The sequence below is a fragment of the Monomorium pharaonis genome, chromosome 7 (genome assembly GCF_013373865.1).
Source record: "Monomorium pharaonis isolate MP-MQ-018 chromosome 7, ASM1337386v2, whole genome shotgun sequence".
NCBI lineage: Eukaryota > Metazoa > Arthropoda > Insecta > Hymenoptera > Formicidae > Monomorium > Monomorium pharaonis.
The window spans coordinates 12,633,611-12,657,396 of record NC_050473.1 but is presented as its reverse complement, the minus strand read 5'-3'; the positions used below and the strand labels follow the sequence as shown (position 1 = coordinate 12,657,396).

Sequence of the window (23,786 nt, the reverse complement as noted above, 5' to 3'; positions counted from 1 at the left end):
CGCTCCGTACTATAGAAAAAAAGGGTCTATAAGGATTTAATTACCACAAAACAACTGTATTGTTCGTGGGAAACTTATCATTTGTACGTAATGCATTATGATTCAAAAAAATAGGCTGGACGGAAATTCCAGCTAGCTTACGGTAATATTAATGTGCCTTTAAGTACCACTGTTATCACGTGTTATATTACTTCAAATCAGCTAACAAAGCTATATGCAATCTATGATGTAATAGAGCAAATCTCGATATTTCCATATATCTTCTATAATTATCGAATATAAGATCAATTAATTGCTTTGTAGTACTAAACGCGTTCCTATCTAGTCTCGTTGAATATGAACGTAATTTCTCTAGATCCCGTTAGACCTCCTTATGCGCAGCGTATAAGATATATAATTATGTCACTTATGAAGGTTGGAAAGATAAAAATCTGTCATTGAAATTTTCTATAAATCTATAATAGTTGATGATAACAAAGGTGGTGCGCCTACTTGTAATCCCCGGCCAGGTTGATACAGGTGAGGAAGTTCTTGCAGGGCGATTCCTTGAGCGTGCACTCGTCCACGTCGAACTGGCAGAGCACGCCTTGCCAGGCGGATGGGCAGTTGCAGACAAAGCCGTTCTTGCCGTCTACGCAAGTACCGCCGTTCTGGCACGGCTGTGAGGCGCACTCGTCGATATCGGTGGCGCAAAATGATCCGGCGAACCCCTGGGCGCACTCGCACTGCGCGGTCTCCCCGAGTTCACGACAAGTCGCGCCATTCAGGCACGGACTAGACGCACACGGATTGTCGACCTTCTCACAGTTGGGTCCAGAGAAGCCCTCCGGGCACGTGCATCGGTACTGGTCGGGCGCGGTGTTTTCGCACGTGCCGCCGTTCTGGCACGGCTCATGGGTGCCGCAGTAGTTGAGATCCTGATCGCAGAGGATACCGCCCCAGTTCGTATCGCAGATGCACTGCCAACTCGAGCCATTGCAATAGCCGTGCTTGCAGCCTGGATAGGGCATGCATTGATCGCATAATTCTCCGCGCCAACCGTGCCGACATTGGCACTCACCGCTTACGTTGCAGTGGCCGTGCACGGGATGGCAGCCCTCCTTGCACACAGCTGAAATCATTTTTTTGCAAATTATTAATGACATGACCGGCGCGGCTCCTTAAAGTTCTGATCTGCTATAACAATTTTCAACGATTCCTCTAATGACATTTACAACAATTCTAAAGCAGACACGTAACACTTGCATTATACTCGTTTATTTTCTGTATAACCGTAGTAAATAATGTTCAAGTAAGACATAACTGTATCACGAGGATTAATATACTTTGTACTCTTAAAAGATTTAAGTTTTACTCATTGTTACTCATACGTAGCTATTGAATGAAAGATTGGAAAGGAATCCTTTCGAGGCATCTCGGCATATGAACATTCGTGGATGGTGGATGGTGACGTAGATGGATTAAGTCTCTTATTCGCCTTCCGTGCACAGCACGCGACATGTAACAGTCATATAGAGTCAGGGCAAACGTAATTAACATAACTGTAATAAACGAAACTATCGAGATAAACGCGGAAAGACCGTCTTTTAACAGTTTCTTAAACAGAATAATGCACTCGTTTACTGAGGATAAGAGATAACAATACTCGAAGCAACAAAGTACACTTTCTCATACGGGTGGTTGAACAAGGACATCTAATTTCGATACGGCCGAGGTATCAGTACCTCCAGAACCGCCTTAAGATGTAACGACGAAGATATGTGACGACGATGACGACTCGGTTTCTTCCAATTCTCCCGTCAGGATGAAAAAAAGAGGGGGGGGGGGTGGGGTGGGGTGGGAGGGGGGAAGAGGACGAACGTGACGGGATCTCACCGGGACCGGGCAACTCAATTAGCCGGTGGGACAGAAAGACAGATGAGAAGTGACAGAGAGAAGGATTATCCCTCCAACCGTGAAACGAAAACTCATGCCGCGCGCGCTTGGTCGCTCGTATGCACATACGCGTACGTTACGTACGTATATCGCCTTTCGGGATTTCAGAGCCGGCCGTGTACCAACACTTTTACCGTTACCGTGCATACGCGATTATCGTACACGCGTACGTACGTCCGCGCGTATATACCGCCCGCGGCATTCTTAATGATTAATAGCCCCGCTCTCTCGTCCGGCACGGACAACGGACATTTACGGATATTTATACGAGTGCGTCGCGATACTTCGGGGCCCCCTAAATGACGATGCATTCGCGACAGTACTTTTCTTGCTGCGCTGCACCACGGTTCCCGCGAGATAGCTGCTTGCATATGCTAACGTCGTCGTCGTCGTCGTCGTCGTCATCTTCCGTCGTCGGACCGTCGAGGATCGAACTAATCGAACAAGCCCTGCCTCATGCTTTTACAATCTCCGGAGACTCTCTCGTGCGTCCCGTACGAGTCCTTTCGCACAATTTAGAAACTATAAATCCCCCCCCTAGGCTGAAGCGATCGCGCTGCTGCTACTCGCATGCGTACGATTCGCGGTTGATTAATACGCCGGCAGTTAGGTAAATTAACTTGCGCCTTCACGAGGCCTCTCTTCCTTTTCCCGCGTCGTATGCTTTTTTGCGCGAAACAGCTATGCAAAGAGAAGACGGACTGTTGGACCGGCACGGCGGTCTGCAATTTTTCGCGCGATCATACTACGACTGGGCTGCACCGCTCACGCGGAAGCGTTTTCCAGGAAAATTCATTCCCGGCTGCACGCGCCGCGAGAAAATTTGTATTCGTCCGCGCGTCGGGAGGGTCGTTGTCCTGACGCGATCCTTTCTTCCAGAGTATAATTATATTTTTCTTGCGTGCAAGCTAAAGGCTTGTCTCTTGAATAACGCACAAGCAAGTACGTTATTCATTTTCTGAATTTTTCCCCCTAGTTTAACTTTATCGTTATAGCCAATTACAACGGTGTAACATTTTTAAAAACAAAATTTATGAATTTTGTGCAGAGTGCACAAACTCATAAGATCTTTTTACGGTTGCTAAATATTAATAGAGTATCATGCACTTAACGTACAAATTTTACTTCTATCGCGCACGACGAGATTGGCGTATCGTGTGAAGAGGATGCACGAGTGAAATTCTCCTATTGACCTTTCACAGCGCAACAAAAATGTCGGAGCCAGTTCTCTCTCTCTCTCTCTCTCTCTCTCTCTCTCTCTCGCGCGCGCGCGCGCGCTTTCCTTGTATCTTCTCTCGTTGTCGAGACTCGCGACTCATCGCCCTGCACAAACACGCGATCTTCGTCGATAGTTTCTAATTGGAGTTCGGGCATTTTTTCGTCCCCGTAAGTAGAACGTGCTCAAAACGATAACTCGATCTTTCTATGTTGTTAAATAGAAGAAATTTTTTAGGTTTGACGCTTTGTGTCAAGAAGATTTAATTTTTTGATGAGATCATAAGTTTACTCGAAACAAAAAAATTGCAATGTATAACTATCGTCGTTGCACGCGCGTGTCTGATACAAGGAAAAAAGCGAATTATCGATTAGCGACCAAAGATGATTGTGGTTGCTGGTTATTAAACAATAAAATCTCAAAGTTTACAGTGCCAAGGAAAACAATAAGTAGCGTGATCGAAGTAATCGTATGTTACTTAAATCCTTCTGGTGTAATAATATAGCATTCAAACTGGCAAAATGACAGACGAGCAAAATTATTATTTGAATTCTACGCATGGCGAGATTTTGATTCTTTTCGTAACTAGTCTTTAACAAAAAATCGAGGCTTTACTCATTTTTTAAATCCTTTTTATCCTCTTCTCGTCTTTTACAATAGCACCAGATAAAATTTTATGTTATTATAATATCGCGATATTATGCAAAAGTCGAATTATTCTGAAAATGAATCGCATGATTTAAATGCCGGAACGTAGAAAGAGGACTCATGCTCATCTCTATCCAACAACCGGAATCATCAAATGAACACGGTCGGAGAGTCTCCTCGAGACGTCGTCGTCGTCGGTCCGCTTGTGATCGACCTTATGCGTGCGTTACAAAAGGGAAGGGATGACAGTAACCACGGAGCGGTCACGGCGAGGCGGAAGTAACGATTAAGCAGCGAAGAAAGAGCTGTTATATTGGTCGGCGCAGCATTGTACGACGGGACCTAGCGTGATGTGTCGCTACCTTTGTAGCGATCGTACGACATGCGTCTAACGTCCGCCTCATTGAGGCACGCTCCGGGATAATTCGCGTGTTTTACGATCCGTACGGGACCACGCACGACGACGCTCATCTCGGCTCGAGAGGACTTGCCACGGCGACTTCCTGCACGCTAAATCGCGGATGTGATGGAATTGCGTTCCCCCGGGGAACAACCATGAGAATCCGAAACGAAATAGTGGAAATAAAGACGGGACATGGAAGGCGGAACATGGAAGGTAAGTTCCATTCGCCTTTCCGTTTTGCAATCGGTTTTCTTATAGATCCCTTTTTTGTACTATCCGTTTCCGTAAACTTCTATAGATATTCGATGAGATCTCTTGGAAATTTTCAAAGTCCTTAATAAATATTTTTCAGAATCAAAAACTAACGCTACAATTTAACATCAAGATATGAAGATGTCACTGTGTAATATTGCTTATTTTCATTACTTACGAATTTCTCAAAAGCAGAATAGAATCCTTAGATAAGAAATCCAACTTTTTTCTGTTTTAAAAAATATTGAACTCATGGCTTGATTATTAATATGATGATTATTAATGGCCTGTAATCAAATTGCAAGCCTTGTTAGGTTAGATTGAGAGATGCATGTATGTGCGTGTATGAGAATTCGAGTTAAACGACAGCCATAAGCGGTAAGTAGGGCCTGTCGCGAGATTTCACGCTCCAATGAACGACTAATTGTTGTCCCGGAGTACGCGAGGAAAGCAAAAAATTAGCTTAAGCCGCATATGCCACCGATATCGCCGGAGATTGCCTTTATGCATAATAAGATGATAACAATGACGAGCAAAAATACAATGGCATGTGCATCTCACTATGTATCTATCATAAGCAAATTTTGCTATAAAAGATAAAAAATTATATCAGTAAATCTAATTTAATTATACAAGTCCTTTTCAATTTTATATTAAACGCACATTCTTCTCGCCCAGTCAAAAGAATTGATGCTATTGTGTATTATGGAAGCAAGGTGCAATAATAATAAGTTAAAATCAAACGTAGCAACAAAAAATTGTGTAACACTTTTATAAAAGTAATTTATCTGCCAAACATTTTCCATGAAAGGATTCAGAGAAGGGTCAAGAAATACAAACACATGTTTACGTAGATGTTTTTTGCCTATACGTTATACCGTGTCCAGTATAATTAATAACGCGCATGGTAATACGTAGTTATGCGCGTGTAGTAAATGCGGGATTAATCAGTAATAATTCATTCTAAAGTCGATGCACACCTGAGGTGCTAATACTGAAATATGTTAAGAGAATTCTTTGCCTTTCTTTCTTGCCGTACATTCCTGCACGATGTAAGCAAATCAGGAGAATTAGCATTTAGAGAAAATAAAAAATAATTTATCAGTTTATCGAAAAAAGTATTTCCCCCAAAAAGCCTTTAGCGAAATATTGAGTTTAGCATCGCAATTAAGTCGGATATATTTTAGATAAAGTGACATATGGTTATGCAGCAACAAGTAGTAACGGTCAAACTTAAACTTACCTGTCTCACAGTCGACGCCTTTCCATCCCTGTATACACACTTTGTCCCCGTTTTCATCGCAGGTGTAATGGCCGAAAATGTCGTTTCTAGGTCGGCAAAATTTCGTACAGGTCGCATTGTAGTAATGATCGGCGCACTGGACTCGCACCCGATACGCCAAGTGAGCGTTTCTTCCTTGATGATTGAGAGTGTGCCACGTGGGTCCTGGCAAGACGATGCCGCTGTAACTCGCTTCCTCAATCACGCCGGCGCTCGACTCGTCCCTCGCTTGTAGAATCAACGTGAATTGCCTCTGCAACAGAATATATTAAAGTCAATTTTTCCTAAAAGCTACAAAGCGACAATCGATAACGTTCAGATTAAAAACTGTTTTGTTGCTCTCTCTCTCTCTCTCTCTCTCTCTCTCTCTCTCTCTCTCTCTCTCATTACATGTAATCTCTTTTATTTTATTAATTTTTTATTGTTATACAGAAGTATTATTTTAATTCTTGTGTAAAATAATTGTTTGATTAAATCTTTATAAAAAAGGACGTACGTATATTATAATTGAGATTATATTTTTTATTCGGATTTCTCCGAATCCTCGTCTATGATCCAGCACTGCCGTGACGCAACAAAGTCGAATTAAATACAGAACGGTGATGTCACACGGACGACAAGGGCTCATTTGAAAGAGGAAGGGAGGTGGTCTGATGAAGGCAGCAATTAACCCTTGCCCAGCTTGAATAATTCCTCGCCAAGCATGGCTCTAAGTGGGACCTTCGAAGCCTGGTGCTTTTGCAAATTTATACAGCGTCTGTTGACCTTTGAGGGCGGTTTAAATTATATGATAGTGTAAGATTACCAATTTCAGGACTTGAGCTTATGTAACCGAGAGTATATGAAAGCACATTCGTCCTGCGAAATGATGCGGTAGAAAACAACTTCCGGTGTAAGCGGGACGGTGTAAAACGTATTGTTCGAATCGATGTAATATAAATCTGATAACGAAACAAGATGAATACGATGCCGAAGCGTGTCATCTCCTGCTTCCACCAATGTGTAAAGTGCATTATATAAATTGCCTTGTTTCTTAAATTATACGATAGCATAATACGATTTACAGGCCATAAGACATACTCCGCTATGCGAATAAACTCAACGGTATGCGTAGGACTTGGTTGTTACCGTAAGCCCTGTTGTAATGATTATTATCGATACATTGATAAAACCTGCATGATAATGCAAAACTCAGAGAATCACCGTTAATCAGGATAATTACAACGCCGTTTTGCACGAGGTATCGACATGACATCGTTCCGTCCTTTACATAGCCGGCTCATCTTCGCCATCGTCGTTGCGTCGTTCGCAAAGGGGAAACTGATTGGTACCACCAATCAAGGGCCGTGAGTGAGCGACGGCCGGCTAATGTAATAAATAAATTTGAATCGTGCTGCTGCGCGCGGAAGACGCGACTTTCCGCTCTTCCAGGCAGGTAACTCCCGATGGGGTTACACGGGAGTCGAGCCGCCGCGCCGCGCGCCGATGCGATGGTAGAAAGCTGGAAGTGTTCCTCTGATGGAACCGGTCTCGGCGAAAAAAAGATCAGCGCGCATTGGCGTCTCGCGCGCGCTCGCAAATGTGCCTGCATCGGTATAATGAACTTGACGATCCTCGGAAATTAAACAATAAACACAACTTCGGAATCTCGACTTTGATATTGACAAAATAATAATCGCACAACTATAATTATACGTTCGTGATTTAATCATCAATTCGCAACTAATAACGTATAAATTTGTTAAAATCGAAATTGTATGTTATGCATCGCATCGATTAATTTCTACGAATTAGTTTTGCTTATCAAAAGAATTGAAAATTTTCATTGAGCTTACAAGTGTTAAATCTATCAAAAAGGAATAATGACTGTCCAGTATGCTATGCTTCTGTTATTTTGACGAGGCAATATGATACTCGATGATGCAATCTTTGCAGTACAAAGAGCATGTTGTAGCCAATCCGCGGCGAGTCAGACGTCTCGCGCGCTAAACGTAAAGTCAGCTTCGCTCGCTGGCAGTACCTAGAGCAGATGAGCGCTAATTGGTGTTAATTGGTGGCTCGCTCGAGGGCCGGCTTTCCCACGCCCGCGACTTTCGTGCTCGCCTTTTTTTTTTTACACCTCGTATATATTCTAATGCGGCCGGACGGCCGGCCGTCGCGTTTGCTCCCCGTGAAAAGAACGTTCTTTGTGCTCGAACGTCGTGACGCTTTCTTTGTCGCGCCGCTCTTATTCCTTTACAACGAGTTTGCCGCAATTGAAACGTAAATGGTTTAAGGTTAAGGTCGGAGGAAGTGTCTAATATCGCGTCAGATTTTTCGGACTCGACAAATTTTTAATTTTCGACACGATAAGCGCAAGTCACTCCACGTGAAATCTTACTAATTCGTCGCCTTCGGAAAAGTTGTGGACAATTGAAATGTATAAATAAAATTATTTATTTATAAATTTTAAACATATTTAAATCGTCTACTTTATATGAAAATTCTTTAAAAAGACATGAGAATAACAGCCATAAATAAAGCCATGGTTATTCCATTTCTGACTATTCGTATATTATGCAAAATGAATCTTTAAATTTTCGCTGTACCTGCTCGGAATTATCATGAAAGCGGTCCCAAAACAAAGGAATGCGCCAAGAGAGAAGAACCAAGAATCACCAAGACAGCACGATCGTGCATCTAGGAATTCACGTGGGCGTTTCGTTACTCTACTCGTAGCTTTATAACCACGCATACATTTCTCCTTTCACCGTTAAATATCGAGGGAAAAATTGAACAACTTGCGGCTAATAACCTGATCAAAGCATTTGATATTCAAATCTTTTTCGGAACGCCAAAAATATCTATGCCTGGTAGAGAAAGAAGGAACAAAATCAATCGTAAGGCCGAAAAATTAAGATTTCAGTAAATATGACGATAAAATCAATTACTAATAATTAGAATAATATTCACATTGCAAGTGATAAGTAAAAGTACACATATTCAACAGTTATTAAAAATAGCAATTATCAATTTTATCGTGTATTATTCTCTCTCTCTCTCTCTCTCTCTCTCGACCTTAAGAAGATACAATAAATATAATGCGGAAGAAAGGGAGCGTGGGATGTGCATACGTGCTGCTTGTGGTCGTATGCGTCATCTTGTATTCCACGGACGTCCAGTACGTAACATGAATTATCCTGTTTCTCAAATTGTGCGACGCGGGGTACACGCATAAACCATTATTTGAATGCGTGTCAGAGCGCATAAACACGCCGAAATACATAAAGCATCGCGGGCAGGAATTTGTTATGATCATACCGTATAAATGTATCTAACAATTTTTTTCTTTTCACAAAATACACAAAATAAATTGAAAAGTAGACGTAGGCTTCGATGTCGAGAGAACAAAATCTCTCGATATTGGAAATTGCTGGCACGATTCTACTGTCTTTTCGCGGGACGTGGAAAAAAATCGCCGCATCAACTCGTGTAGGCGTAGGAAATTAATTAAGCCGAACGGTATTCTCAGAGAAATCGATGCACGACTATTTCACAGATTAAGTCTGTGAGTGTATGTATGTGTGTAAAATTTAGCCTGTAAAATACAATTTTACAGTACATTTTATGGTACATATAGTTAAAAGTAATCGTCGATTTTTATCGATGTAAAATCTTCATTAATTGATTCAAGAGTATGTGCGAAACGCAGCAAATATCAACCTTATAATTTTTAGTCTTCACACAAAAGAAATTTTTTACATTATACACAGTGTAAAATACTTTTCGAGTCCCAAGTGTCTGACAATTTGAGCGATTCGTAGTAATGTTAATAAGAATTTTATTTCGAACGCGTCGTACCTCTCGACCTTTGATGGGCAGGCCCTCGTTGGCGGTCGGGTCGGTCCGGAATTCGTGCAATCTGCATGTCCGGCGTATTAGAGCATCACGCGGCGGCGCAGGCGATTCGAGATGAGTCTAAAGAGATCGAAGGAACGGACACGTGAAGCACGTAGAATCCCGCTGCGAGGCTATCTGGCCGCTCGCCTGCCTGCCCGCCTGCCTGCCCGTCTGCTTACCCGCCTGCCTACCTCGTCCGTCAGTCTATCGAGCCTATGACTTACGTACGCGCGCGCATATGCTCGTGTGTGCGTTCGTTGGTAGGCTCACGAGCTGGTAGACAAGCAGGTAGATAGGTACTTACGTACGCCGAATAGAGTGCGCCGAGTCTCCTGTCTCTATGTCAGGCGACGTGTCTTCGCGGAAAAGATCGAACGAGCCGTACGTGAGGACGCGTACAAAAGACGTGACGACAGCGTACGATCGAACGAAAGTACCAAAGGGTTTCCTCCGATTTCTCATGCGATCTCCTCTCTCCACTTGGTCACCGCGTTAGATTTCGCGACGCGGAACGTTCTCACGCATGTGTCGAAGAGCCATTCGTATCCCCTCATTCCGACGGGATTTACGTCGGTAACAGTGACCGGCGATAGTAAAGGAAATGGATTTCTGCAAAGTTAGCCTTATTTTTCGAGAATAATGATTGGGAATGGAAACTCGCGATTTTTCGATTGAAGTTCGCGAGGCGTAGTATCGAGAAAGGTAAGAAATATTTTACAACAAATTAAGTTTTAAACAGAATAGATAAATTTCTATACTTGCTAATATCTTTTTCTTGAATATTATTCTATGGATTATATTATGTAACGCAGATTGTCCTCGGGAAAATAAGTACGTACGTGTTCGACTCGTAGCGGGGAATCAATCTCGCTAATTGACCAAGCCGGAACACGCGGTAGAGAGCGTCGCGCCGTAATTGAAAAACGTGGCGACGGCGAGGAACGCAATGGGTGCTTTTGCGGCCGGCGATTCTGGTTCGTTCACCAGAGATTCCGTCCGGTTGCGTTGCGTCTTTCTCGCAGTAACGCATTCCCTTTGGCGACGGAAATCTCCGTTCTATAATCCCGGCGCGGCAGTCGCTTCCCAATTAGCCGGATGGCTAATAAATCTCGCGGTGTAGCCAGAACTGCAGAAAGATTCTTCGAGAGAGAGAGAGAGAGAGAGAGAGAGAGAGAGAGAGAGAGAGAGAGAGAGAGAGAGAGAGAGAGAGAGGGTAGGAGAGGATCGAGAATGAAAGGAAGAGCAAAACGATGTAAAAGGTAGAACTGAGAAAAGGAGAGGAAAAGGAAAAGACGACAGGAGGAAGAGAATCCTGCCGTCGTCGTCGTCGTCGTCGTCGTCGTCGTCGTCGTCGTCTTCGTGAACGAAGAGGTGCTCGTAGAAGAGAAGCGTCCAGCATTCGCGAGGGCACAAGGCCAAGTGCACGGCGCGCCTTCTTCCCGCTTGGAGGAACTAAAGTGGAAACGCCACGGACGGCGATATGCTGATGATCGTGCTGGTAGTGCTGGTAGTGCTAGTAGTGGTGCGTTATCTGCATAATATATAACGAGTCTGGGATACGCGCATTAAATACTCGCCTCGATCGTCCGACTGCGTTTATGTTACTTCACGATGAATGTCCTTTACGTTGAAAATATACGTATGTATGAATGAATTGGCGAGACAATGTAATACGTGCGTTTCTTGTGCGCACATGCATCACAATTGCAAAAGTGAAGTTTGAAATCGACACGGCCAAAACTGACTTCTAGAAATTATCGAAATCAATTTCTATAACACACATTCAAATAAGAAAATAAATTGTTTAACCAAAGCGGCTGTACTTACAATAGAATTTAGTTATAAATTCTTTTACATATGTTCTTCTATATATAAAATTTCTTCAAAAATTCGTAGACAAATTACTCTCACAATCAAAGAAAATGCGAATCGGAGACACACTGCATTTTATTGGCCGTGGTTCGCGTACGGCCAGTCTCGACAGCCTTTCGAGGGAAAGGAGGAACAGGGAGAGAGCAAGGACGGAGAAAAAGAGAGAGGGACGAGTTTGGTATGCGCTTCGCGCAGTGGGTTCACACACGACCGGCCCGAAGGATCGAGGAGGCCCCGGGGCCTCGCCGTTTTCTCCACGCTCGTCAAGCCCCCTGTGGACGCGGAGATACTCCAAAGCGAGAAGAAGTATCGTCCAAGTAACAAAAAAGCGTGGCGACATTTTTTCCTCTCGTGTAACACGCCATTGCGTTTTACACCTGCCTGTGTGCGCGCGCGCGCATCCGGATGCGTATATACAATAACATAAACGCGGTCGAATGTTAATCTTGCAAAGAAAAGAGGAGACCACACCGTGGTCTGATTGCAACCTGCACTCTCGGTGGGGGGGGGGGGGGGAGGCGATCGCGTAAAGAGAGCAATTTAGGAGCGGCGGCGCGCTACGCGTCGCGCCGCGGCGAGAATTAAGGCAAGGGGAGGACCGGTTCACGCGCGTGGATGTTTCGACAAATCAGCTGCGCTTCCGCATTAAGAACGTGCAATTTATGCGTTCCCAGTGAACTCGCCGCACGATGAATCCCGCTTCAATGAGCGGCACCCGTTGATCTGCCCGGGAGCCACAGTTCTTAAGAAGGAAATTATGCGTTCTCGCGAGTAAAAACAAAAATAGAGCGATTGTCGGACGTTCTTCGTCTTCTCCGTTCTTCGTTAGTGTGAATTTAATATTATTAATATACTTAACTAATTGTTACATAACTTTATATATAATTAATTCACGAAAAATTTATTCGCTAATACCATTATCATTTTGAGAAAGCGTATGAATATACATTGCATTTATTATATATCGTAAAAATAAGTCTAATAACGCAGACGGAGGAAATATCTTGCTCAACAATCGGTGACAAATTGGATAGGTCATTATATTAGCAGCATAGCTATTACGTTAATGGAATTAAGATTAATGTCGGTGCACGTACGTGGGAGTACCACATAAGTGTGCGTTGTGTCGTTGCAGTACTGGTTTTCGTTGAGAGAAATTGTCTTCGCCAGGAGCCGATCAATCGAGGACTGGCAATCAAGAAATCTTTAATTCGCGCAAACGTAAATCTCGATGGCGGGACCGATGCGGCTGGCCGTGATTGTAACCCCCGCGGGCGATCGGCGCAAAGAGAGCAATTTCGGATCACCGGTCTCTCTTCCCCCCTGAAGACCGGTTTGCACGGAAGTTTTGACAAATCATTCACGCTTCCGCATTTCGAAATGGTGCAATTTACGTACGATTAGAAAAAGACTCGGCGACGCGCAAGGATGCGCGACGCGAATGGCCGCGCAATGTAAATCCCGCGAGCGTTATTCATTATTCGTGTTAGCGTCGCGTATTAACGGCACTAATATATTTGAACAACCGTAGATGCCGCTCGCAGGCTTAGCGCAATTTATTCATGACGCTATTAAGTGCATGGTGCGACCGGCGATTGCATCGTGCAACCGGCAATTCTGCGAATAGCATTAAACAAAATAAAACGCTCAAAGTTATCCTTCTTATAAAGAAGAGATCATTGTCATTATGTCATTATGTTTAATAACTAACACAATTGTTTAGCACAACTTTCGATATTACAAACACGAAAATAAGAGATATATATAATAGCTTGAAAATTTAATTCAATAGACTTTGAAGGAACATAGCCGGAAAGCAAAGAGAGAGAAAATTAAATTCAGATATATCATTTTTAGGCCTCAAATAAAAATAAACAATAAGATCAAAGAAGATCGATTCTAAATTAGAGTCATATAGTTCTAGTACACGCGGTAGATTAAAAAGTGGAAGCCAACGAAGATATTGGGAGGAATGGAAAATGCTTATAGTGCCGTGGGGGACACGTTTTGAGACGCGGATGTAGGTATACACCTGTTGGACCTCTGACTCACATTGTTCGATCCCCGTGGCGTTCCGCGACGCGTCTTCGAACGGGCTTCTTCATTTTCATTCCCCGCTCCCGATGCTGTCTCCGCCGCCGCCGCGCCGCCTCTTACGTGGTGAATACCGCTCGGCCAAACATCGTTTATCATTATACGTCCATTATCGAAACTACGATTGTCGGAATTAATCACATGCCCGGGGAAAGGTGATTAAACGTGCCACGGACACGGTTTCCAATCCGAAGAGGCTCTTTCTCTTTTATGTTTCGCGCAACTGTGCGCCAATGCCATACTTATGAAACAATTTTCACAATTGAAGGCCCTATTTTTTTTATCAAAATGTTCTATAATGGAAATGGTCATTGCATGTTAAAAATTTATGACTAATTGTTTTCCAATATCAATTAATGTATAACAATTAAAAAATTGCAAAAAAATCACAAAACGATTTGAATAATCAGATACGTTATTCTTAGAACAATTTCGTAGCGTCCACGTGGACCCAGCGGCGTCTCGTGACGTTCTACCATTCATAGTGGCGCCCAGATTGGAGACATTGTATGGTTTGTATGTGTTCCAATGCATTCAACACACCGGCCAGTCGTGCGTGCCGGTGCATACAAAACGCGCAGACAAGTTGCGCGCATGCACGCACGCACGCACACACACACACACACACACACACACACACACACACACACACACAAATATATATACGCGCCCATCGTACGTGAATCGTATAGTCAAGTTCATACAGTCGCATTGGCAACGGTCAAACGACAAGGAGAAATTATCGAGAACGAACAGGGATTAGTCGAGAGGAGAGGAAGTAAGTTGGGAAAAGGATTTGTATGTAAAGTTGCGGAGAACAAGAGCCAGAGAGAGAGAGAAAGAGAGAGAGAGAGAGGGGGGGGGGAGAGGGAGGGGGGGAGAAAAAGAGAACAAGTCACGAGAAGATGCGTGATGGAGAAAGGAGTCACGGAGCACACTATTCGCAGATGCATATAGCTCCGAGGTGGATTGTGCAAGAGCTTGGCCCCGTACACTCTCCGATCTCGCCGATCGCTTCCCGTACTATTAAGCGATTGCCGAAGACAGGAGAGAGATGCTTATCCCATTTCGTATTCCTTACGTCGGTATTGAAATTAGGACCAAAGAAAATTGACGACAACGATTACAATGACTAACGTTGCTATCGCGATCACATTATGTCTGAATAAAGTAGGTCATTATTAGAAAACTTGCGATTGCCGGTGATATATATCCGTATATATAACTTATCGAAAGTTATACGCGTATATAGATGGATGCGTCAGATATTAGATGGATGTCTAAAATATTTGAGACTGTCGGTAACGATCCAATTATTTTACCGTCATGAGTTACCGCATGTAAAAAACTTCAAATTCGAAATGTTCGCACGTACACGCAACTGGTTATTCGTATAGCGCAAGTGGAGAAATCGTTCTTTAAATCATTTTCCAATTTTAAGTGAGAAATGGAAATGATAGATTTAGATTGAAAATCTCGGCAAACGGTCGCGCGATCGGTAGCTTGTTTAGCACTGATGAGAGTCGTAAGATTTATATTGGCTGCAAGAAGGGGACTCTCGGATATTCTTTCAAGCCATTCTCGCTAAGCACAAGTGGCATTCGGTAGTCTGCGCGAGAGTGCTTGCCGCTCACTCGCAGACTGCCGTACTAGTCGAGAGGACGAGAGATTATATATACCGTATTCAATCAGCGGAGACGATAATGATGGCATTATCCGTGGAAGGACGATGAAAGTCAGGCAGTTTACCGTTTTCCACGGTGGATACTAGGTGAAAACCGTTCTATAGCTATTACACGATGTTGAGTATGCGGGATACCGAGGCATCTGGGCTTTTATCTCCGCGTCTTCTACCCCCCCCCCCTCCCCTTTGTCCCCATATTTTGACGTATCTCGTTGTACGCAAACATGCCCACATTCCCGTGCACCTGTATGCTTTCCATATTACCTATTTACTGCGCAGCAGCGGTATAATTGAATTAGACTAGCGAAGCGCTAAGCGATCGAAGGCGCGTCGAAAACGTAGGAGAAGAAATTCCTCACGAAAGAGAAGCAATTTAAAGGTTTCTGTTTGTACCACTTGTGCGGCAGTTGGGGAAAAAAGAGAGGAGGGGGGGGGGGGAACAGAAAAAAACCTCATAGTCGAATTCCTTTGTCGCGCAACGGGTCCTCTCGTCGAAAGATACCCGCGAGCGAGTTATGAAATATATAAATAGAAAGACTGACGCTCTTCAAACAACCCACGACGACGCGAACGAGTGTAGGTAGGTACACTGGTGCGTTTTTTCGAATACGATGCCCTTCAGGACTCGTCAGGCACCACCCACCAAACCCATCGTCATCTGAAGAAGGCACTCTCAACGGTCCTGTGAGTACACCCGGCTCGCGAGGGCACGCCTGCTTGCGCGCACTCCAACACATCTCTTGAGAGGACTGTTTGGGCATCCTCGAAATCGCTCGTACATTATGCCGTAATTACGTTAGAGGATGACGGCGGTCTGATCGTAGGTGGTGCGCTACTAATTGGGTACCGACAAGACTCTCCCCCGGCTCCTGACAAGGATGGAATTTTTCTGGTGCACTGCGTGCACGATAACCTATCATAACTGTTGTTTAGATAAACCGTTTAATGTTTCTAATAATAAAGCATTATAATAGTATAATAAGCGAGTATCTTTTTAAATTTTATTTTTCAAGTCGCGTAGCTTCTATGACTTCTTTCATTACCTTTAATGTACGAGAAAATTGTTTAGCGTGAGACATCTTTTACAGAAAATTGGCGAGTTTTTTTAAATATGCCAAATTTGCATATGTAAAATCGTAAATTCTTCATGGTCGAACGAATTGATTCGTAACTGCAGAAAAAGCGGAAAGGTGAAAAATTCAACGTGGGTGAACACGACTGTAAAAATTTCGCCTCGAGAGTTCACTGCGAGAACGTGGTAAGAAGGAGGAACGCAGCGGGAGAGATGATGGAACTGATGACGAGGAGTTACCAAGCGACTGGAACCAAACTGGAATTCTACGCAACAACTCGCGCGGATGCAGGGAGACCTGCAGCCGACCGGAAATCGCGCGGATTCGATAACTCTCCCGCGCCTCTTCGCCACCGCCACGCTTCACCGCGTAGACGAAGGAAATCGGGACTAGAAATTCACGATTCATCCGACCGGCGGCGATATAATGAGTAATAAGCGGACGACTCTTGTACTCGCTGCTGGTCGTTAGCCTTATACGTTGCGAAAGAACGGCGCGCGCCGTTCGCCACTATGAATAGTGTGAACACTCGGCCAGCTTTCGGCGATTTCGAGAATGGGAGTTCGAACAAGAAGCGAAGGTAGTTGTTCGCATATACCCACACATGTAGTGTCGGCCCCCGGGGGCGGCGTCGCTAATGAGACGCCGCCGTTCTCCGTCGGCGTCGTGTCACGGCGTCGATGATAAATGATCCGTAGCGGCCGATTCGTAAGCCCAAATGTGTCGTCCCCTCGTTACGACTTCATCCTCTCGCTCGTTCGTCTTTCGGCGCGACGTCATTGTGCCGGTGACCAAACAAAATTATAGTCCCGTATATATACACCGTACAGCGTCATTAATCGTGAGACATCGAATTAAGCCTCATCGCCTCGTATATATAACGTATGCGGTGTGTAACGGCGACCGGTTGGGATTTTCAGCCGACGTTCGCGTTCTCACGAATATTAAATGATGCTGCGCGAGTGTTTCGGCACTCCAGAGATTCTCCGAGTATACTCCTTTTCTTGATTCTCTCGACGCTTACTTAACATTAAATACGATCGTCTGATTCTTATTTGACAGTGTCAGCATTGAATCCGTGTTAAGTAAACATTATTAGCGAATGTTATAAATGGGAAAATTGATCATAGTAGATGTAATGGTTATAAATCAGAATTAAATATAGGATGTGTTCGTGAAATCCTTTCAACATGATATTGTGCAGTATTTATAATGCACAATAAAGGAAAAACGCGAATAATAATTAATTTCTTTAAAAAACGCACATTTCGGTGCAGACTGTTGTAAAGTAACGACTCACCGTCCATCGGAAGGTGAAGTGGAGTTGCAGAGTGACGGGGTCGGTGAGGGTGAAAGTGTTCGGACCGAGGGCGTGACTAGATACGTTGCCGAAGCTGCAGGAGCCGATGGCGGTAACGTTCGACTGGTACTCCTTGAGACAGAGCCAGAAGGCCGTCGAGCAGGAAGTCGTACAGGGTGGGAATTCTCCTTTTCCGCCCCCGCCTCCCCCTCCGCAACATCTACCGTCCACCAGGGTGCCTCTGTTATTCGTCAGCGAAAGGATCTGCACCTCAAAGTATCCGCTCGCGGTTGTCGTCTGCAAACAGCAAAAACAAAAAAAACGTCTTTAGAATTAATTTATTATCAAAACATTATTTTTCAAGTTGTTTTATATTTCAATGTCATTTTCATTGTATTGATAATCATTAACGTAATTATATTACGTAAATATCTAATGTCAAGAAAAAAATGCTTCTAAGATAAAAGATCTTTACTATTTCAGATAAAACAATCCGTGCTTAGATGACACACACAAACACACACACAATATGATGCACGCACGCGCGCGCGCGCGTGTGTGTGTGTGTGTGTGTGTGTTTGTGCATAGAGGGTTGCATAACGACTCGTTAAGTATAGAATTACTTGTTTCTCACTAACTTGTTAGGAGTAAATAGTGTTTCGTAAATTGTGAAATTTAGAGAAAATGAACGATAAGTGAGAGAAGGGAAGAAATGAGAAGCCCCTTCTAGTATTACGAAACTTTTTCGTAAAATTCGGTTCCTGCTTTTGCACCAAGCGCGGGAATCTGAAAAGGCCTTGGATTGCTGTCCATTATTGCGTATCGTGAAAACGGAAATCTCATGTTGGCATCTGAGAAGTCAGGAGAAAGAGAGGAAGAGAGAGAGAGAGAGAGAGAGAGAGAGAGAGAGAGAGAGAGAGAGAGAGAGAGAGAGAGCGAGGCCTCAGGTGAGTGCACCGAATGCAGCAGCAGTAGCTTCGGGCCAATCTCAAAAAAGAAATCGAGCGGTTTCGAAACTGCAATCACGGCCGGGCAATTTTCGAGCTCGCCGCGATACTGCGTGCCGTTACGCGCGATATGCATCATACACTTTACATGTAGGTACAATGAATAATTATTTTTTTCTCACTTTTGCGAATCAGAGTTTCTTATACGCAAATTCTGATAACAAATAAAATTGAATCACCCAAGTAAAAATCGAATACATTTCTGCAGTGTGTCCTTTTGGGTTCCTTTTAATTTCATATAATAATATAATATTAAATTATTTATAGAATCGATTAAGAAATACTTTTAGAAATCAACGTGATATATAAATATAAGAATAGCTTATACAAATATACTTTCTGGAGGAAGTAATTTTGTTATAGTTTAATTCACTTAAGAGTTGTAAGTAGGAATAAAGGATTGCTCGTGACTATACACCGCGAGTGCGTGTACAGGATAAATTCGATACGTGCACGTGTTCGTACGTATATGTATATGTATTACGACACACGTAATTATCGTAAGAGTAAGATCGAAGATAGAAAGCGCAAAGGATCGTCTGCTGGCCTTTGCTTTCCATAACGCGTTTCCCTCTACGTGTTATACAAGCCCGTCTAGCGAGTGACATTTTAACGGGTCGGCGTGGCGCTGAGCTCCCGTAGTTCCGGTTCGAAAGACATCGGGAGATAAATCAAAGAATAATTGAAAAGCAAACCACTTGGCAATCGTCCGCGTGACGATAATCGAGTGATTCGAGACAGGCGGATGAACGAAGGGAGCGATAACACAATGGAATTCGTAAAGAATCAAATCTTTTGTGTGCGTCCCGACAATACGCGCGCGCACGGCACGTATAGAAATTCGCCCAAGGTATTATACAAGCCGCAATTTTGTGCCTTTGACTCGCATTATGATATACACGATAATATAAGTACACCTTGGAGCAATTTGAAATCGTTAAAAAGAACAGCAAAAAAAACTACATGAAAATAAGCTATCGAAATGCCGCGCCGTTTAAATTCAGTACTTCAATAACACGTACGTAAGCGTACGTGTTTAGAGACAATTCCAAATATTGCAATCTGCAAAGCAATCTGTTCCACCGTTTATCATTCCGCTCGCAATGGAATGCAGGGAAGGAGACTCGTTTCAATAAATTTCAAATGAAAGCCGTTTTGTGCTTTACGATCAAGCTGTTGCTCACGAAGACGACCCTGCGTACATGCGATTCCGTCGCCGTAAAAATAGTATCGCGATTTATCCCCGCGTTAACCCGACCCATTCAGCAATAGTAATAACTATCCTCGCAACGCCATATAGCGTTTATTAACATCGCTCGGAGCTTTTTGTATGTCGGAAAATGAAGGTTGGAGTTCTTTTTCTTCGATCCGTGTCGACGTCGTCGTCGTTGTCGCGATTCTCGTTTACGACGACGGACGTCCGTACGGCGATAAATCCCGTCGTACGAGTTTCCGAGTGCGCGCTCGGTGACGAGAGCCGCGCGTTTGTTTGGAAAGCGAACGCTGTGTGTAACGACGCGCGCGCGTACGCGTTTTATTAGCCGAGCATACTTATTCTGGAGGCTCTCTCGACTTCGCCGGTAACCTCCTGCCTCCGTGCGGTCCAGCGATAGAGATCCTCATTCTCTTTTTCTCTTAACGGCGAGTGAACGCGCGCGAACGTTTGCAAACGCGCGCTCCGCAAACTTTGCACAGTCCGCTCACGTGCCGACGAGAAATTGTCGGACGACGAGCAAGCTGGAGATGCTTTAAGTTGGCCGACACGGAAGAGCCTCCCCGACTCGGAGACTCGCTGATGAACGCTACGGAGCCTCCGCTGGGAGATAAGCTCAAGAAAATCGCTCGCGAATACAACCGGAATGTCCCATGTTTCGAATTTAAAAAACTCGACACAGAAAATTGACTTGATAATAATTCGACGCTTACATTTTCTCTATTCTTTCTATAATTTTATTCCAAGCCTTTATCCCAATATTTTTTCACATTGTAGGAGTCAACCGCTACCCAATAATAATTGAAGTTTCTTGCGAGCTGTCGAGGTGTAATAAAACTAAACACCTGGAATTAATGATCGCTTTCCTAGTTGGTACCGCGCTTTCTGCAGAACGATTATTTCTTTTGTATTTCGCAGCAACGCTCGATTTCGCGGTTATTAGGTTGAAGGTTCATCCATTTCTAACCATATATTGCACATATATTGTAATAACTCTATTGTGCAAATAGGTTGTCGTAATTTACATTAAAAAATAACCTTTTTATTTTATACCCGATGTTCTTAGTTATGCATTGACGCAATCGAAAAATGTTTTGTGAAACTTATTTCTTTCACAACGATGAACAAATTTGGCGTTCCAATCTAACTTCTAAAAACAATAAATTTTAATTTTAATTTTTTTGAGTGCAACTCGATGAAACAGAGTATTTTGTCTTCTCGTCGCGAGCGTGTACCATTGCCGTTAGTGCGTATACACCTTCGTAACCCGTTGCAACATTAGTCGCGCGCGCGCGCGCGTGTGTGTGTGTGTGTGTGTGTGTACGGATATAAGAGACGTATGTAGTAGCAAATTGTACGAGCATGCGTGCCAATGTGCGCGTTTGCTCGCACGGCGCCGGCGGTCGGTCGGTCGGTCGGTCGGCGTTCGTCGGGAAAGAAGAGCCTTTCCTTTCCGCATAGTCAATGTGCAGCGAGCCATACTTCAGTGCACCTACTTTTATATACACTCTCATAGAACTCGCCAAGTACGAATAATTCGCTCGAACGGCCAAAAAAAAACGCTCGCGGAATGCATACTGAGTAACGACTGTACCGTGTCCTCTTCAAATACGTCTTCCTCCTTCCTTTGTTCTTGTCTTCTTCCAAAGAAACTCATTTACCGCTGCAAGCCACATCCGCGAAAATCAGAAGTGCCGCTTTCGAAAATTTCGGTGCATTTCCACACTTATCCTCACGCTGAATGAAAAACTAATGCGAAATCCAGCACAGTTTGTAAACGTTTCCAGTTTTATTATCACCAAATAATAATAAATAAATAACAAAAAAGTAACTATTTTAATTTAAGCTCTTATATCTTAGTTCAGCTCAATATATCTTAGTTCTATTGATAACGCTCCGAATCAATTGAGAATATTACATGAAAATGTAAGATTATAGAATTTGATGCATATCTATTTGTAGTTATAATCTTGTACTTAACTCAAAGATAAACAGGTTTAAAAAATGAATAAATGCAGAAAATAGACTGTACAAATCAATTGTTATCGCCGATTTTATTAGCTGCAAAGTAAACGCGCACGATATATATGTATATAATTATATATACGTATAATTATACTCAGTTATAATTATGTAAACCCACAGCAGAGAAGTATTCCTTTAATATCTTAATTGAAAACTGCTATCGATGAAAGTGCCCGTATCTTATCATTAAATGCTAACGCTAACTGGAAAACAGCAACGAGTCTACAAAAAATTTCCATCTGAATGAAGTAAATTAGTTACGTACCTCGGCATTGTCTTAAATAGACATATACAATAAACGACCTCAGATAATCAATGCACCTAAACAGAGAGAAAGAAAAATTGCGACACGGCGCGGCATAATAATTTTCTAAAATTAATTACACATAAACGTAATCTTTCATACCTTATACGTTAATAAAGCCGTAGAAATTATAAATTTTTAAAATCATCCTTTTATCTTGCCGATTATTGCGAGTCAACTGGCGCGCAAACATTCTGATTGCAGAAAGAAAGAAAGAAAGAAAGAAGAGCGGGAGCAAGAGCGAAACAGAGAAAGAAAAAAATTGGCAAAAGGAAAAAAGAAACAAGCAAGCAGCATACAGAAACAACAACAGCAACAACAACAACAATAACAACAACAACAATAACAGTAACAGCATCAGCGACTGACGCGATTTCGGTTTCAAAAATCGTCTGGGCCTTTCATTTTATCTCTGAGCTCCCAAGTCGTAGGTAGTAATTACCGGTGGCCGCTACCTGCCCGAGTGAAATAGACCTACCGAACACCATTTAATTTTATACCGTAGGATCTGCACGGACAAATCGTTTGGGCGTGCATGTGCGTGTTCGTGTTCGTGTTGGTGTTGGTATTGGTATTGGTGTTGGTCGTCCGTATTGCACATCTCGTTTCTCTGCGCTCCGCCGCTCCGTGTGTCTCGCGCGTTCGCTCGCGTTTTACAGACTTGTGTTGTATGCTGCCCCAGTACCACAGACTTAGATCGTGCCCCTACAGTCCATCTCTCTCTCTCTCTCTCTCTCTCTCTCTCTCTCTCTCTCTCTCTCTCTCTCTCTCTGTGTGTGTGTTCATCCTCTCCGCGAGAGATAGGGAGACCTATACTTAATATTATTTGCTACCCACTCGCCGGCCCCACGACAAACCCGCCAGACTACCTTTAACCTGGCCACAAATTATCGAAATAATTAAAAAGTCTTACTTTGCGTGGAAAGTTTCGCGAACCACCGTCGCTTTCTCCCTTTACCATTGTATTAATTGGCTGGATAGGTAGGTAGGCAAGTAAGAGAGATCCGAATCGAAATGTCCGAGTCTGAATATTTCTCTTACAAAGCTTATTACAGACTGTATGCTTTATTCGCGAGATGCAGCATGCTTTCTCTGTGTGTAACATGTACTCTTAGATATTATTTAATATAAGAAAAAATGCCATCGTGCGTCGTTTAATTTAATTGTATTTCGCTTAATCGTACCTGCTTAATTGTCGCTTCGAAACCGATAAGATGATCATCAGACCATCTGATTAAATAGTAAAATTTGTTAGGCATTCGTAAAAACAGTCGTAAAATCATTAAAAGCTGAAACTAATAACTCCTAATATCAATCGAAGATTAAACTGAGAGGTCGGCCGCAATCTTCTCAGTTTGAACAGTCTTTTACCTGTTCTGTCTGCGAGAATTGTAGATCCGAGAAACGACGGGAACAGGTGTGAGCCAGAACTGTTTTACGCTTGGTTTTACGCTTTTACGCGTAAGGTCTGTCTGGATGCAGGCAGATGTATCGATTTCGTTCTATTAACTAATAAGTGCATGGCGTTCGATAAAATCTCAATAACGATCATCTTATTTCAGTCGAGTGATTATCGCTTCATAATATCGCTTTCCTCTC

General features: G+C 43.2%; 2 protein-coding genes across 2 annotated transcripts in view; one reads left to right on the top strand and one right to left on the bottom strand.

Moving 5' to 3' along the window:
* LOC105832643 (protein jagged-1) overlaps positions 1-23,786 on the bottom strand; it is a 38,233-nt gene that overhangs the window by 4,586 nt on the left and 9,861 nt on the right. The window contains exons 2-4 of the mRNA XM_012673774.3: positions 17,639-17,935; positions 5,698-5,989; positions 493-1,111 (exon numbers count right to left, since the gene is read on the bottom strand). Of these exons, the coding sequence (XP_012529228.3) occupies positions 493-1,111; positions 5,698-5,989; positions 17,639-17,935 (1,208 nt within the window). The remainder of the gene's footprint in view (positions 1-492; positions 1,112-5,697; positions 5,990-17,638; positions 17,936-23,786) is intronic.
* The window catches only part of LOC114253789, a 28,704-nt gene continuing 5,729 nt past the window's right edge, over positions 812-23,786 (top strand). The window contains exon 1 of the mRNA XM_028188782.2: positions 812-941. The gene's annotated coding sequence lies outside the window, so the exon portion shown is untranslated. The remainder of the gene's footprint in view (positions 942-23,786) is intronic.